This window comes from Pleurodeles waltl, chromosome 3_1, assembly GCF_031143425.1.
Source record: "Pleurodeles waltl isolate 20211129_DDA chromosome 3_1, aPleWal1.hap1.20221129, whole genome shotgun sequence".
Lineage (NCBI taxonomy): Eukaryota > Metazoa > Chordata > Amphibia > Caudata > Salamandridae > Pleurodeles > Pleurodeles waltl.
The window spans coordinates 791316652-791333965 of NC_090440.1; the positions used below are offsets into that span (position 1 = coordinate 791316652).

Sequence of the window (17314 nt, forward strand, 5' to 3'; positions counted from 1 at the left end):
CGGATACACCCTTGTCCCCCGAGGTGCACTCCGGTTGGGCCCAGAGGGCTATAATCTTCCTAGGCAATGCCAATTGTGGCCTCTCAGAGGAGAGGCGCAGGTCGCTCCTGATTACGCTGGATCCAAAGTTAGGGGACCTGGCTTCTGTGGAGGCAGGGCCGGTGGCTCAGGGAAATTTTTTCGGCGACCCTTTCATAAAAGAGTTGTCCAAGTTTGTTGCTACTTTACATCGCTCAACAAGGCGCAATCATCAATAAAGAAGATTTTTCAGCCATGCCTCTTCGTCTCGGCCAGTCGTGGGAGGGGGTGCTCGGCCGGCCGTTTCTACATTCCAGGCCCTGCCAGAGGTCAAGCTCCACACAGGGCAGTCGAACAACCCCGATACGGAGAGTTCTTTCCCACCAGAAGGGATGAGCGGGGCAGGGGAGCCAAAGGATCCTTTTGGGGGCATTTGCAAGGAGCTCAATCCGGTAAGTGTCATGTCGGGGTCTTCATACCAGTTGGGGGGGGAAGCTGGCTCTATTTGCACATCAATGGGAGTCCCTTACATCAGACCCTTGGGTTCTTCAGACAATCAGAGGTTTTCAGCTGGAATTCTTCGGGTCTCCTGTTCAGGTCTCTCACCCGTGCCCTCTAGTGTTCACAGGAGCTGTTGGTGGACCAGGAGGTAAGGGGATTGCACTGGAAAGTGCCTATAGTGCCAACCTCTCTTCATCCTTGGGGTTTCCTAAGCAACATCTTTTTGGTGGACAAATTGGATGGGGGCCAGCCTCCAGTAATCAACTTGAGTTCACTGGTTGGCTTTTGTATCGGCACTTCAAGATGTAAGGCATCCATCGCTTGCACGACCTTCTGCGCCCCAACAATTGGATGGTGCGCCTGGATCTTCAAGACGCGTACCTTGCAGTGCCAATTTTTCCCCTCCATAGTCGTTTTCTTCAGTTTCAGTGGAAAGGGAAGATCTACGAATTCGCCACTCTGCCGTTCGGCCTATCTTCGGCCCCCTGGTGCTTCACCAAGGCCCTGAGGCCGGCAATGGAACATCTCAGAGCGAGGGGACTGAGTCTGATCATCTACCTAGACGATCTCTTGCTGATGAATCAATGTCCCCACAGGCCGCTGGAGCAGCTACAATACACCATCTCTCTTCTCGAGGGTTTGGGTTTCCTGATAAATGCCAAGAATTCGGCTCTGATTCCCTCCAGATAGACAACCTTTCTGGGGTTTGTCATAGTCTCGGTAGACAAGACTCTCAGCCTGCCGTCTCGCAAAGTCACAAAGATTCGCATGGAGTTAAGGAAGACAATCTCAAGGCCCTCGACATCCCTGCGCCAGATTGCTCGGATCGAGGGTCTATTAGCTTCGTCCATACAGGCGATTTTCCCAGGGCCCCTACACTACAGGGCTTTGCAGTGCTTGAAAGCCTCTCATTTGCGCGAGGGCCTCTCCTACTCGGATCAGGTGGCTCTGACAGAGGAAGCAAGGAACGAGATGAGATGGTGGCTTTCCCATATGGAGGCCTGGAAAGGCCAAGCGATTTTCGGCTTGGATCCAGACATAATCATAGAATCCGACACCAGTGGCTTGGGTTGGGGAGCTCGCTGCGGGGAATCCTTCACCGGGGGAAGGTGGTCGTCTGCCAAACAAACTCTCCACATCAATTGCCTGGATTTGCTGGTAGGATCTTTCGCCATGCAATGCTGGACCATGGACAGGGTAAATTGTGAGGTTTTACTCAAAATGGACAATCCCTCAGCGGTCCGCTAAATCAACCACCTGGGGGACCCCAAGTCCAAGGCTCTGGCAGATCTGGCCAAGGATCTTCAGGCATATTTTCTCACATATAATATCTCCATTACAGCGGAATATCTTCCAGTGTCCTCCAATCAGATAGCGGACTGGTCAAGGGACTGGCCAGACACAAGTTTGTGGCGCTTAGATCCTGGGGTTTTCGCGAATCTCCATGCACTGTGGGGTCCTTTCACGATAGACCTTTTTGCGTCAAGGCTGGATCATCAAGTTTCCCGCTATTACAGCTGGAAGCCACACCCACAGGCAGTGGCGACGGATGCATTTCTCCAAGACTGGTCCAAGGAGAAGGGTTACGCTTTCCCCCCTTGGCCATGATAACACGCCCGGCGGCACATGTGCACAGACAGGAGACGCAGGTGGTAGTGATCACTCCAGTTTGGAGATCTCAAGTGTGGTTTCTGGTTCTTCTGGAACATTCTTGGGATTTTCCAATCCCTCTCCCCAGGATCCAGATATTCTGAAAGATCCTCTGGGCCTGAGTCACCCGTTGGTTCTCCAAAGCCGTCTTCCTCTCATGGCCTGGAGGATTTCAGGGAAAGATGGAGAGTCCCAGGCCTTTCATTAGAGGCTGAAAGATTGCTGACCGCAGCCTGGGAAGACAGCACTTCTAAGAGATACAAATCTGCATGGACAAACTGGGTTCCTTGGTGTCTTCAACGCAAAGAAGATTCCCTGGGGTATGACGTTGTCCCAGTCTTGAATTTTTTGGCTTCTTTGGCATCCAGGGGCATGGCCTATCGCACCATTAATGGATATCGCTCGGCTATTTCGGCTGGTCATTTTCCTATTCAGGGTTTAACAATAGAAGAACATCCTTTGGTGTGCAAAATGTTAAGGAGTATTCACCTTGCTCTCCCTCCACAGCCCAGATACTCAAGTTTGTGGGATGTCAATTTGGTTCTTAATCTCTTCCAATCCTGGCAATCAAATGAATACCTTTCAAGGAAGGAAATATCGGCCAAGCTTGCAATACTTTGTGCCTTGTTTCCTGCAGAAGGGTCTCGGATGTTCGAGACCTGGACCTTTCCAGTAGGGTTTTTACACCACCAGGGGTAACCTTTCATGTCATCCAGGAGGACTAAGATGGCTACTGGAATGTTTTTTTTACCCTGACTTTGATAGTTCTCCAAAGTTGCGTGTGGTTTGATGCCTAAAGGCATTTGAGAATGCGACTGAAGATATTTGGCCCCCACGGGAGAGACAGATGCTTATTTCCATTCAAATGCCTTTTAAAGCGGTCTCTTCACCGACCATAGCCAGATGGGTAAGATGGGTTATGCAGGAGGCAAGGATCAACGTGGCTCGTTTTGGGGCACATTCTGTCAGGGGTGCCATGGCATCTAAGGCTTTTTCTCTGGGTGCTAGACTAGAGGATATTATCAATGCTGCAGACTGTGTCTATTTTCAGAGCAGGAAGATTTCAGTTTCCGTCATCTCAATCATGCACAACACAGGCATTAAATTAGCACTCCAAAAGCTCACACAATTTAAAAGCTGTACAGTCACACTATTAAAAGGAAAGCACAAGTCACAACCAAAATTTCAACACGAGAATAATTATTTAGATGAGGTGCTAAATATAAAAAGAATCCAATGATAACATTTTACAATGTGTTCCAAAATTGAGAACACATTTTTACTTACAGTCTCAAAATATCATGCTTAGAGGCATCACTTAATAGCATTTTCCACAATTTGCAGCACAAATGGAGTACCTATAAATATCGATTTGCTTTAAGAATTTAGTCAACCAGAACAGAGGATGTAAGCAGCATGTCAGAAGAAGACTATAAAATGGTGTAACTATTCACACTGTAAAAAAACATTTTCATACGAGAGTAATTACAATCCTCCATTAATATTTTAGCGACTGGCCAACTGTACTCTCTATTGTAAATTAATAAATTTCCTTTCACTTCTGACAAGAGTCATTTATAGAGAGATCTACAAAAGGTAACCACATCTGGAGCCCGTGGCTGGGAAGCACCTCCCTGCTTTGAAGAGCTCAGCGTGGTTTTGTGAACTCAAATTCAGGAGGGTATCTATGCATATTTCTAAAACCCTTGTTTTGGCTTTTAGTATCAATTATCACCAGTGCCTGGCATGCTTATGGTTCAAGCAAGTGTAGATGTATGTGTACTCTCAGTAAGCACTCAGTAGTAACTACCTTACTGTAATTAATATATATATATATATATATATATATATATATATATATATATATATATATATATATATATGTGTGTGCAAAAAATTATACTTACGTGCATAAAAGCTATTGATAAACACGTTGAAAAATCACTGGACCCAACACGAATTTTGAGGAACTCTACAACGCTGCTCAGGCGCAGTGACATCCCTTTGAAGTCTCACTTGCAACCAATGGACAATGCTGGTGACTTATTCTTCTTTCCTGCCATTTCCAAATGTATGTTTTCGTTGTATTGTACCAAATGGCCTCATTAAAGTGTAAACAATATCTACCTTGGTTTTAATTTTTAGGGTGTCTTTTCAAAAATCACAGCAGGATTAATTTACAATGATGCCTTACGCTAAAAGGCAAGCACATCCAAAATGTCAGAGTTTGACATTACATTACCACTGACATTAACGATTATTTCTATGAAACATATGTTTGAAAGCTCTGAAACAGATGTGAGCAATATTTCATCAAACAAACAAGACACAAGTCTCACCAGCCACGGATACGGTTTCAGTGAGACAAAGGGTAACATGCTGAGCGTCACCTCCTCCACCTGGAAATTCGCTCATTCCTTGAGAGTCTCGGTTTATCTGTGCTAGTAACATTTTTCACCTATGGGAGGAAACGTAAGCGAAATTAGAAATGCAAATGAATGCAAATCAGGATTTTACAAACATAAAAACTGCAGTTTTACCTCTGTACGGTCTACATATATCAAGGTGCTTCATTCAAGCCTGACCAAAAAATGTTTTTGTTCTGCAGTGTCTCTCAGTTGTCTCTGTAACGATATTTCTGTCAGTCAAGATAAAACCAAAATGAAGCTGCCTTTTTTTTTTTAAGGAAAGGACTGTTTTACGATGACAATATTTCTTGGGACGGTATCTACGTTGTGAGGCAAAGTAAGTATGCAGCGAATCAACACAAAGTTCACATTGCATCTTCTGTGCTGTGAGACACATGCTGGGTCTTTTCAAACTTTCATTACAATGTAATACTATATGGCCTTTACCTACAGAGGTAATGAAATCGATAGCCCAACAATTTATCTTGTAGCCGAGTATGACGAGAAAAAAGCTAGGTTATCACCATTTTGGCTGGATTCTACCTGAAGCTGTCGTATCACGCATATAATGTACATACATACAGGAAACGTCTGCTTGCTTTCAGGGACAAGGGGTCTCATTATAACCTATGCAGCGGCAGAATTAGGAGGGCACGTGTGGAATGTATTTTCAGGAGTAAAGAACCCGCGTTTAAGACATCTGACTGGCAAGTCGGAAGTGAAAAAGACCACCTGACCTCGCAATAAAGCTGCAGTGGCTCCACAATGTTAATGTCTACACTGGAGGTACCCAAGGAGAGTGCTGCTTCGTGATCAAATGCCATGATGGGTATTGGAAATGCGTGTCTAGAGGAGAACATCTGAAGCAATCATTACTCTTGAGTTGATTAGTTCAAACCCATCCTCCCTCCGTCTTGTGTTTATATCCTATTTTCTGATCTTTCTACAGACTCACTAATGTTTGAGATAAGTTTGCACTTTTTACATAATTTATTTGGGCAAGTATCCCGCAAAATGCTCTATTTAAAACATCTTTGTGACCCACAGTTTACCAAATCCACCACAGAGATCTTTTCACTTGAAGTAAATGGTAAATATGTGATTTGTTTTTTCCTTATTATGCAATAACGAAGTAAAGCCTAAGAGACACTAAACAACAACCAAAAAGTATACCATGACTGTTTGCGCAGTGAGTAATATGAAGAAATATGTAATGGTGAGAAATAGCCACAATTCAGTAATAACCTGTTTGCAAAATGCAGACTGACACATGTGTTCGCATGCAAATGACAAAGCTGATGAAAGATCTTTTTGTCATTCTGACAGCAATGGACGGGAAGAAGAATTGGACAAATGTTGTAGTGGTTTGTCTTCTGCGTCTACTAAGGCAGGTAGGAAGTGCAGGAAGGAACAAGGAAAGTGCTGAAGCACTGGAGCAGAGAAGTGAAAGAATAAGCAAGGTGGATCAGCCATTGGAAGCATGGGTAGGAGAAAGTTCTTTGTGTGAAATAGAGAAGAATTAAAAGCGCACCAAAAAATGAGGACAAATATATAACAGGAAAAGTGGTGAAAGAAATGGGGGCAGGGTGAGGAGGAGGAGGGGCAAAATGAAAATGAGCATGGAGAAGACAGCATGGATAATAGTCCAGAATGGACTGATCAGGAAAGATTTTGAGAGGTAGATTGATCATGGATAGTAAACGTTAATTGAATTTGAGTGACTCTCTCTTTCTTTAATAAGAGGATAATTAAAGTTCCCATCAAATCAGAGGAACATTCCAGTCACTAGAACGTGACTGTAGCTTATCAGCAGTAAAATGTCCACCACTCAGAAGGCTGACTCAGATCAATGCTTGCCCAAACATCAGGACCAACAGCAACAGACAACTTCCGTGTCCTTAATAGAACAGAACCTTTCCTTCACTTTAGCTAGGAAATGTTTAAATCACCTCTTCTGTGAACTGGAGAAAAGTATTGCGTCTTGCATTTATTTGTGCAACAGGCAAAAACCAATCAACAATAGTACAAATCAGCACACTAATTACATGTGGAGTATGGTATTTATAGCCATGGATAGAGCTTGGTGCAAAAATTACAGGTCAAATTCAGCTGATGTCACTATGGTAAATACAGGGAGTGCAGAATTATTAGGCAAGTTGTATTTTTGAGGATTAATTTTATTATTGAACAACAACCATGTTCTCAATGAACCCAAAAAACTCATTAATATCAAAGCTGAATATTTTTGGAAGTAGTTTTTAGTTTGTTTTTAGTTTTAGCTATGTTAGGGGGATATCTGTGTGTGCAGGTGACTATTACTGTGCATAATTATTAGGCAACTTAACAAAAAAAAATATATACCCATTTCAATTATTTATTATTACCAGTGAAACCAATATAACATCTCAACATTCACAAATATACATTTCTGACAATCAAAAACAAAACAAAAACAAATCAGTGACCAATATAGCCACCTTTCTTTGCAAGGACACTCAAAAGCCTGCCATCTATGGATTCTGTCAGTGTTTTGATCTGTTCACCATCAACATTGCGTGCAGCAGCAACCACAGCCTCCCAGACACTGTTCAGAGAGGTGTACTGTTTTCCCTCCTTGTAAATCTCACATTTGATGATGGACCACAGGTTCTCAATGGGGTTCAGATCAGGTGAACAAGGAGGCCATGTCATTAGATTTCCTTCTTTTATACCCTTTCTTGCCAGCCACGCTGTGGAGTACTTGGACACGTGTGATGGAGCATTGTCCTGCATGCAAATCATGTTTTTCTTGAAGGATGCAGACTTCTTCCTGTACCACTGCTTGAAGAAGGTGTCTTCCAGGAACTGGCAGTAGGACTGGGAGTTGAGCTTGACTCCATCCTCAACCCGAAAAGGCCCCACAAGCTCATCTTTGATGATACCAGCCCAAACCAGTACTCCACCTCCACCTTGCTGGCGTCTGAGTCGGACTGGAGCTCTCTGCCCTTTACCAATCCAGCCACGGGCCCATCCATCTGGCCCATCAAGACTCACTCTCATTTCATCAGTCCATAAAACCTTAGAAAATCAGTCTTGAGATATTTCTTGGCCCAGTCTTGACGTTTCAGCTTGTGTGTCTTGTTCAGTGGTGGTCGTCTTTCAGCCTTTCTTACCTTGGCCATGTCTCTGAGTATTGCACACCTTGTGCTTTTGGGCACTCCAGTGATGTTGCAGCTCTGAAATATGGCCAAACTGGTGGCAAGTGGCATCGTGGCAGCTGCACGCTTGACTTTTCTCAGTTCATGGGCAGTTATTTTGCGCCTTGGTTTTTCCACACGCTTCTTGCGACCCTGTTGACTATTTTGAATGAAACGCTTGATTGTTCGATGATCACGCTTCAGAAGCTTTGCAATTTTAAGAGTGTTGCATCCCTCTGCAAGATATCTCACTATTTTTGACTTTTCTGAGCCTGTCAAGTCCTTCTTTTGTCCCATTTTGCCAAAGGAAAGGAAGTTGCCTAATAATTATGCACACCTGATATAGGGTGTTGATGTCATTAGACCACACCCCTTCTCATTACAGAGATGCACATCACCTAATATGCTTAATTGGTAGTAGGCTTTCGAGCCTATACAGCTTGGAGTAAGACAACATGCATAAAGAGGATGATGTGGTCAAAATACTCATTTGCCTAATAATTCTGCACTCCCTGTAAAGATATAGTTTTGCAAAGCTGGCAACTCATGGGCAAATGTGTTAGCGTGTTTTGAGTCTGAAGGATAGTAGCCTTGATGTTAGCTGTTTATAATAATCATTTCCAGAGCTATTTAGCTTTAGATTTGTGTCTTGAGTGCAACAATATTTAGTTATATCTTTATTAACACTCGGTATGCTAAAGGTCATCTTGGACACTGCCTTGGAGCTTGCAAACGCTCCTCACTATCTGAGAGTCTCCTGAAGACACCTACCAGTCTATGGGTGTAGAGGCCCTTGGTCGCTATTAATATTATTGTGAAACAGATTTCCATTGTTAAGTGATTTTTCAGCCACTAACCAATGTTTTGTACAATCTCCCATTTAAGAACCAAAGCTGAGATTAGACCATTATTGCAAACTGTCCAGCTTTATATACTAAATTATAGCCGCCCTTCTGCATTAATTATCTTGCAAAGTGGTGCTGATGGTAGTGTGATGCTTTTAAAATATGTACCAATGTATCTGTCAATTATCAGTGAAGAAATGCATAATTTTCAATTTTCAATAGTTAGGTATACTCATAATTGTTTTATCATGTATTTCTCTTTACTAGATGTCAGACACTGCAGTAATGAAGGAGTAAAAGTAATTGTTCAATCCAATAAATTGCTAACACAAGCTTTTCAAATGGATATAGAAATCATTTTTTTCCAAGAGGACAGTACAATTTGAGTTATCTTTAATAACAATTTAAGGCAAATACAACTTCATTACCAAAGTACTATACTGTATCATATGCAATGGAGGGGATGTGCTACTGGCCTTTATTGTAGGGCTACACTGTCTGAGGTACCAGTTCCCCAGAGCGGTTGACACAAGGGCATACAGGGGAGGAACGTCCATTCCTGGAGAAAGAATGATGAAAACTTGTAAAGGCCACGATTAAAGTAATTATTTCTAAATAAAACTGGAATTCTGGAGGTATGCTGAAGTGGATACCTACTTGCACAGGTATCTGAAAAACTAGGACACCTGCTCATATTGGATACTGACAACTAATGTGCACGCAAACTTTTTTTCTGAAAATTGAATATTAAAAGGAAGAATATTAAGAATGCTAGTTGGCCAGACATAGTGAACAGTATATTATTGCTGTGGTTTTTTTTTCAGACAAAAAAGATTTGTCAACATTTTTCCAATTCTGAAAATAACTTGTCTGGCTTGTGTATCGTTTAATACAGTGGTTCCCAACCTGTGGTCCGGGGACCCCTGGGGGTCCGCGAAGCCTCGGCAGGGGGTCCACGACTGCTTAGAAAATTAAATAATATTAACAGATTAGGTCCCCAGATTTCAATAATAACTCAGTAGGGGGGTCCCTGGATTCCAATAATGGTTTAGTGGGGGTCCCCGGGTTCCATTAATGATAAAGTGGGGGTCTACAGAAGTCGAAAGGTTGGGAACCACTGGTTTAATACATATAACACTGAATTTGCACATAACTCTATGGGTTAAATTAGAGTTGTGTATCTTTCATTAAAAAAATTATGGTAAGGGACTTTTATGCCAGAGGGCTGCTGGCTGACAACGAGCAGACTGGCTGACGGGGGTCTCTAAGGACCAGAGTCCCCTGCGATCTTATTGCCCCGTCCAACGCTGGCATCATGCTAAAAGGTGCTCCACTCTCCCGCAGCATGGGACGTCACCACTGAAGGCTTGGGGACTGATAACAAGCAGATGGGCTGAAGAGAAATTCTAAAGACAGAGCCCCCCCACCAATCCTATTTCCCTGCCCACAGCCGACCTTGGCATTCCTGGAGGATATTTGGAAATCAAACTCTCCTAATATTCTATCTTTTGCCACTACGAAATGGGGACCTTTGAAATCTCAATTGTGATCCTTTTCTAACCCTGAGGTAATTAAATCAAATCTTGAAACTTTTACGGATTTTTTTTAATTTATATATTATAAGGAGCCTATCTGAACCCACTCTTAAGAAGACTGATGACAGGTTGTCTGCTCCAGAATATTTGTACATTCATGTGTACGTGCTATCTGTATAGCCTGAACCTATTCAAAAGACAGTAGAACACTGTACACAGTTAAAGGCAAGCATACACTCAATGATTGATGGGAAAAGTAGCGGATTCTTGGAGCAGAAGTGAACTGTTAGCGTGGTTTAGTGTTCTTTAAAGAGGTATGTCTTCAAATGTTTTATAAAATCGGAGGAGCTTTAGTGTGGTCCTGAAGGATATAGGGATGTTGCTCTAGATCCTGGGTGCTCAGGTGTCCTGGCTACATGTGTACTGAGAAACACGAGAGATAGTGAGCTTGTCTGCAAGATGAGCAGTTGGGCTGGTTGTGATTACATGGTAAATAATGTAGCTGGTTTCGAAGATCATGTGGTCCAGCAAGATGGACCAATGGGTTTTTACCAGGATGAGGGTGAGGTGATGTAAGGAAATGCCTCCTTGGCATGGTTACCCCCCTGAATTTTTGCCTTTGCTGATGCTATGTTTTGAATTGAAAGTGTGCTGAGGCCTGCTAACCAGGCCCCAGCACCAGTGTTCTTTCCCTAACCTGTACTTTTGTATCCACAATTGGCACACCCTGGCATCCAGGTAAGTCCCTTGTAACTGGCACCCCTAGTACCAAGGGCCCTGATGCCAGGGAAGGTCTCTAAGGGCTGCAGCATATCTTATGCCACCCTGGGGACCCCTCACTCAGCACAGACACACTGCTTGCCAGCTTGTGTGTGCTGGTGAGGACAAAACGAGTAAGTCGACATGGCACTCCCCTCAGGGTGCCATGCCAGCCTCTCACTGCCTATGCAGTATAGGTAAGACACCCCTCTAGCAGGCCTTACAGCCCTAAGGCAGGGTGCACTATACCATAGGTGAGGGTACCAGTGCATGAGCATGGTACCCCTACAGTGTCTAAACAAAACCTTAGACATTGTAAGTGCAGGGTAGCCATAAGAGTATATGGTCTGGGAGTCTGTCAAACACGAACTCCACAGCACCATAATGGCTACACTGAAAACTGGGAAGTTTGGTATCAAACTTCTCAGCACAATAAATGCACACTGATGCCAGTGTACATTTTATTGTAAAATACACCCCAGAGGGCACCTTAGAGGTGCCCCCTGAAACCTTAACCAACTACCTGTGTAGGCTGACTGGTTCTAGCAGCCTGCCACACTCGAGACATGTTGCTGGCCCCATGGGGAGAGTGCCTTTGTCACTCTGAGGCCAGTAACAAAGCCTGCACTGGGTGGAGATGCTATCACCTCCCCCAGGCAGGAGCTGTAACACCTGGCGGTGAGCCTCAAAGGCTCACCCCCTTTGTTCCAGCACCGCAGGGCACTCCAGCTAGTGGAGTTGCCCGCCCCCTCCGGCCACGGCCCCACTTTTGGCGGCAAGGCCGGAGGAAATAATGAGAATAACAAGGAGGAGTCACTGGCCAGTCAGGACAGCCCCTAAGGTGTCCTGAGCTGAAGTGACTCTAACTTTTAGAAATCCTCCATCTTGCAGATGGATTCCCCCAATAGGGATAGGAATGTGACCCCCTCCCCTTGGGAGGAGGCACAAAGAGGGTGTACCCACCCTCAGGTCTAGTAGTCATTGGCTACTAACCCCCCAGACCTAAACACGCCCTTAAATTTAGTATTTAAGGGCTCCCCAGAACCTAAGAATTTAGATTCCTGCAACTTACAGAAGAAGAGGACTGCTGAGCTGAAAAACCCCTGCAGAAGAAGAAAGAAGACACCAACTGCTTTGGCCCCAGTCCTACCGGCCTGTCTCCTGCCTTCCAAAGAAAACTGCTCCAGCGACGCTTTCCCCAGGACCAGCGACCCCTGAATCCTCAGAGGACTGCCCTGCTTCCAAGGAACCAAGAAACTCCAGAGAATAGCGGCTCTGTTCAACAAAGACTGCAACTTTGTATCCAGAGGAGCAGATTTAAAGACCCCTGCAATCCCCGCAAGAAACGTGAGACTTGCAACACTGCACCCGGTGACCCCGACTCGACTGGTGAAGAAACAACGCTACAGGGAGGACCCCCAGGCGACTCCGAGACTGTGAGTAACCAAAGTTGTCCCCCCTGAGCCCCCACAGCAACACCTGCAGAGGGAATCCCGAGGCTCCCCCTGACCGCGACTGCCTGACTCTGAAATCCCGACGCCTGGAAAAGACCCTGCACCCGCTGTCCCAGGACCTGAAGGATCGGAACTCCAGTGCAGGAGTGACCCCCAGGAGGCCCTCTCCCTTGCCCAGGTGGTGGCTACCCCGAGGAGCCCCCCCCCTTGCCTGCCTGCACCGCTGAAGAGACCCCTTGGTCTCTCATTGAAAACCATTACAAACCCGACGCTTGTTTACACACTGCACCCGGCCGCCCCCGCGCTGCTGAGGGTGTACTTTTTGTGTGGACTTGTGTCCCCCCCGGTGCCCTACAAAACCCCCCTGGTCTGCCCTCCGAAGACACGGGTACTTACCTGCTGGCAGACTGGAACCGGGGCACCCCCTTCTCCATTGAAGCCTATGTGTTTTGGGCACCTCTTTGACCTCTGCACCTGACTGGCCCTGAGCTGCTGGTGTGGTGACTTTGGGGTTGCTCTGAAACCCCAACGGTGGGCTACCTTGGACCCCAATTTGAACCCCGTAGGTGGTTTACTTACCTGCAAGAACTAACATTACTTTACCTCCCCCAGGAACTGTGAACTATTTTTCTATACAAAAAAACCTATTGGCTTGGAATTGTCTCTGAGTGTGTGTTCCTCATTTATTGCCTGTGTGTATGTACAACAAATGCTTAACACTACTCCTTTGATAAGCCTACTGCTCGACCACAGTACCACAAAATAGAGCATTAGTATTATCTCTTTTTGCCACTATCTTACCTCTAAGGGGGAACCCTTGGACTCTGTGCATACTATTCCTTACTTTGAAATAGTGCATACAGAGCCAACTTCCTACAGGTGATCATATTTCTTCATGCCTAGAATTAAACATGCTGCAGCATGTAGGATGCCCCTAAGGCGATTGGGGTGGGAGGGGGGCAGCGGGGTGTTTGAGTCTGGGAAGCTGTGGAGCAGAGAGGTTTCGACCATGCAGATGCACAAGCATCAGGGATTGAACTGCAAATCTGAAGTCGTTTTCCAAAAGAAATAGTTGAACTTACTCTAGAAGAAAGAGCTGGTCCCAGGTCTTCCCTTTTTTTGGCAATGTGCTCCTGGGATGATTTAGGTGTCCACTCTAAATCTAAGTAACTTGCCATTCATTGAAAACTAGGGTTCAAAGCCATCAAGGTTCATGACATTGAGACAGGGCTGTATTATTTCTTGTTTGCTGTTCTTGGCATATAACAGGAATTCTGTCTTGGTGCGGTTGAGCGTCGGGTAGATGCTTGACATTCAGGTCTGGCCGAGGTGTAACCAGTTTTTGAGGTGCTGGACGTCAGGAGTGGAAAAGACTTTCAAATAGAGTTGTGTATCATCTGCATATTGGTGAATTTATAAGTTGTTCTCTGTAAGTAGAGCCCCATGTGGCTCCACATGGAGGTTGAAACTGACTGAAGCCTCTGCAGGTGATAGGAACTGATTTTGGTTCGAAAGGTAGTCAAGAGAAACAGCGAAAGACATTGCCAGTAAATCCCATGCAAGACTTCAGGGTGTAAATGAAGTTAGAATGGTTGTCTGTTTCAAAGGCAGCTGAGAGGTCCAGCAAGATCAGGGGGCAGAGGTCCGCTGTACATGAGGTCTGGAGTGCGTAGTCTAGGATAACTAAGGTAGCGGTCTCCTTGCTACAGCATGGCCTAGAGTCAGATTGGCACTTGTGATAGAGGTGTTAAGCAAGTACGTGATCTATGGGTTGAGCATGGACTGCTTTTCAATGATCTTGTCGATGAGGAGTAGGTGAGTAATGGCCTGCTATTTGGCGAGGTCATCATAAAATAGTGCAGGCTTCTTTAGGACTGGGAACACCTGTCCTGTCTTGAGTGCTTCCAGAAAGATGCACTGATTGAGGGGGGTCTTTGACAATGGTGAGTCGGTGTGAGAGAGCTTCACAGGGAGTGACTTTGAGGGAGTATCTAAGAAAAATCGTCAAGAGATAGGGTGTAGAAGGATGACTATTGTGGGATTCTAGAAGAAGGGGTATAAGAGAAACAGGCTTGGTGTTGTCAATGTGCTGTTGGATCATCTGTCTTTTTGTTACTGAATAAGAGGTCAAGGGCACTGCACTTGTGTGGGATAAGGAGATCAGGCAGAGGACGGACGCACTGCTTCGTTGTCTTGAACAGGGTTCCGCTTGTCTTGCTTGGCTTTACTGGTGGTGTGTGGACAGTACTTTGCTTTGGCTAATGTGATGAACTATTTTCATGTTGTGATTATGGACTTCAGTATAATGAGGTCATTGTGAATTATTTTTCTCTCCCACTTCCATTCCCGTCAGTAAATGAAGTGTTATTATCTTTCGGCCATGCAGACAATTAGGTATGGCACTGTAAGGTGTTTTCTCGTGGTACATCTGCCATGCATTGTGAGACAGCTATTTCTGTTTCTGAGACTATTGGTCTGATTTAGAAGTTGGCGGAGGGGAATACTCTGTCACAAACCTGATGGATATCCTTTCCGCCGCATGGGGATCAGAATACGGCAGATGGGATATCTGTCACGTTTGTGACAGAGAATTATATCCGCCAAGTTCTACATCAGGCCCTATGTCAGCCACCTCCAGCAAACCATCTTACTAAATTCTGCCCAACATTAGTAAAAATATGATAACAGTACAAATATCAGGCACTGAATCTATAGCTGATAAGTCCATTATGTCCTGTGATTGAAATGGTAAAAGGCCACCAATACTTAAACTATCCCTGATCTACTCCTTATGTAATAGCGCTAATTGATGTGCCACTATTGCTTCAGACCCAGAAGGAAGATTCTGTTCAGCATACAAATAAGACAATGCACAAGCTGCATAAAACAAGAGGGTTTTCTTATTATGATGAGGTCAACATGGCGAGATGTGTTTCATGTGTGATGTCAAAAGCAAAAGGGGATTGTGTGCTGGTTCAATATATAAATCTACCTTTGATGCTAAATGTATTTCCACACAAACACTGGAGGAGTACTTAGCGGCCTGAGATCAAAGCAGGCTTCTTGGTTACTTTTACAAAGCCCCTTCTGACTAGTGCAATATGTTAAGGAGTACCTTCTTCTAAAACAAGCTTGTCTGTCAACCTATATTTCACCTTTAACCCCTTTGCTGCCAGGCCTTTTCCCCCTCCTGTGCCAGGCCTTTTTTTGCCTATTTGGGGCAGTTCGCGCTTAGGCCCTCATAACTTTTTGTCCACATAAGCTAACCAAGCCAAATCTGCGTCCTTTTTTTCCAACATCCTAGGGATTCTAGAGGTACCCAGACTTCGTGGGTTCCCCTGAAGGAGGCCAAGAAATTAGCCAAAATACTGTGAAAATTTCGTTTTTTTCAAAACAATTTAAAAAAAAAGTGGCTGCAGAAGAAGGCTTGTGGTTTTTCCCCTGAAAACAGCATCAACAAAGGGTTTGCGGTGCTAAACTCAGCAGCTTCCCAGCTTTCAGGATCAGGCAGACTTGAATCAGAAAACCCAAGTTTGGCATTTTACTGGGACATACCCCATTTTTGCAATTGTTGGTGCTTTCAGCCTCCTTCCAGTCAGTGACAGAAATGGGCATGAAACCAATGCTGGATCCCAGAAACCTAAACATTTCTGAACAGTAGACGAAATTCTGAATTCAGCAAGGGGTCATTTGTGTAGAACCTACAAGGGTTTCCTACAGAAAATAACAACTGAAAAAGAAAAATATTGAAATTGAGGTGAAAAAAACATCAATTTTTCTCTACGTTTTACTCTGTAACTTTTCCCTGCAATGTCAGATTATCGAAAGCAATATACCGTTACGTCTGCTGGACTCCTCTGGTTGCGGGGATATATAGGGCTTGTAGGTTCATCAAGAACCCGAGGAACCCAGAGCCAATAAATGAGCTGCACCCTGCAGTGCGTTTTCATTCTATACTGGGTATACAGCAATACATTTGCTGAAATATAAAGAGTAAAAAATTGCTACCAAGAAAACCTTTGTATTTCCAAAAAGGGCACAAGATAAGGTGTTGAGGAGCAGTGGTTATTTGCACATCTCTGAATTCCGGGGTGACCATACTAGCATGTGAATTACAGGGCATTTCTCAAATAGATGTCTTTTTTACACACTCTCCTATGTTTGGAAGGAAAAAATATAGAGAAAGACAAGGGGCAATAACACTTGTTTTGCTAATCTATGTTCCCCCAAGTCTCCCGATAAAAATGATACCTCACTTGTGTGGGTAGGCCTAGCGCCTGCGACAGGAAACGCCCCAAAGCGCAACGTGGACACATCACATTTTTTTTTAAAGAAAACAGAGGTGATTTTTGCGAAGTGCCTACCTGTAGATTTTGGCCTCTAGCTCAGGCGGCACCTAGGGAAACCTACCAAACCTGTGCATTTCTAAAAACTAGAGACCTAGGGGAATCCAAGATGGGGTGACTTGTGGGGCTCGGACCAGGTTCTGTTACCCAGAATCCTTTGCAAACCTCAAAATTTTGCTAAACAAACACATGTTCCTCACATTTCTGTGGCAGAAAGTTCTGGAATCTGAGAGGAGCCACAAATTTCCTTCCACCCAGCGTTCCCCCAAGTCTCCCGATAAAAATGATACCTCACTTGTGTGGGTAGGCCTAGTGCCCGCGACAGGAAACGCCCCAAAGCGCAACGTGGACACATCCAATTTTTTGAAAGAAAACAGAGGTGTTTTTTGCAAAGTGCCTACCTGTAGATTTTGGCCTCTAGCTCAGCCGGCACCTAGGGAAACCTACCAAACCTGTGCATTTCTGAAAACTAGAGACCTAGGGAAATCCATGATGAGGTGACTTGTGGGGCTCGGACCAGGTTCTGTTACCCAGAATCCTTTGCAAACCTCAAAATTTGGCTAAAAAAAACCACATGTTCCTCACATTTCTGTGGCAGAAAGTTCTGGAATCTGAGAGGAGC

At 44.6% G+C, this 17314-nt stretch overlaps 1 protein-coding gene across 3 annotated transcripts in view; it reads right to left on the reverse strand.

Moving 5' to 3' along the window:
* Positions 1 to 17314, reverse strand: part of ZNF143 (zinc finger protein 143) — a 345755-nt gene that overhangs the window by 246336 nt on the left and 82105 nt on the right. For all 3 annotated transcript variants that reach the window (XM_069223630.1, XM_069223629.1, XM_069223631.1), the window contains one exon: positions 4509 to 4627. In XM_069223630.1, the coding sequence (XP_069079731.1) occupies positions 4509 to 4620 (112 nt within the window). In that variant the 5' untranslated portion in view covers positions 4621 to 4627. The remainder of the gene's footprint in view (positions 1 to 4508; positions 4628 to 17314) is intronic.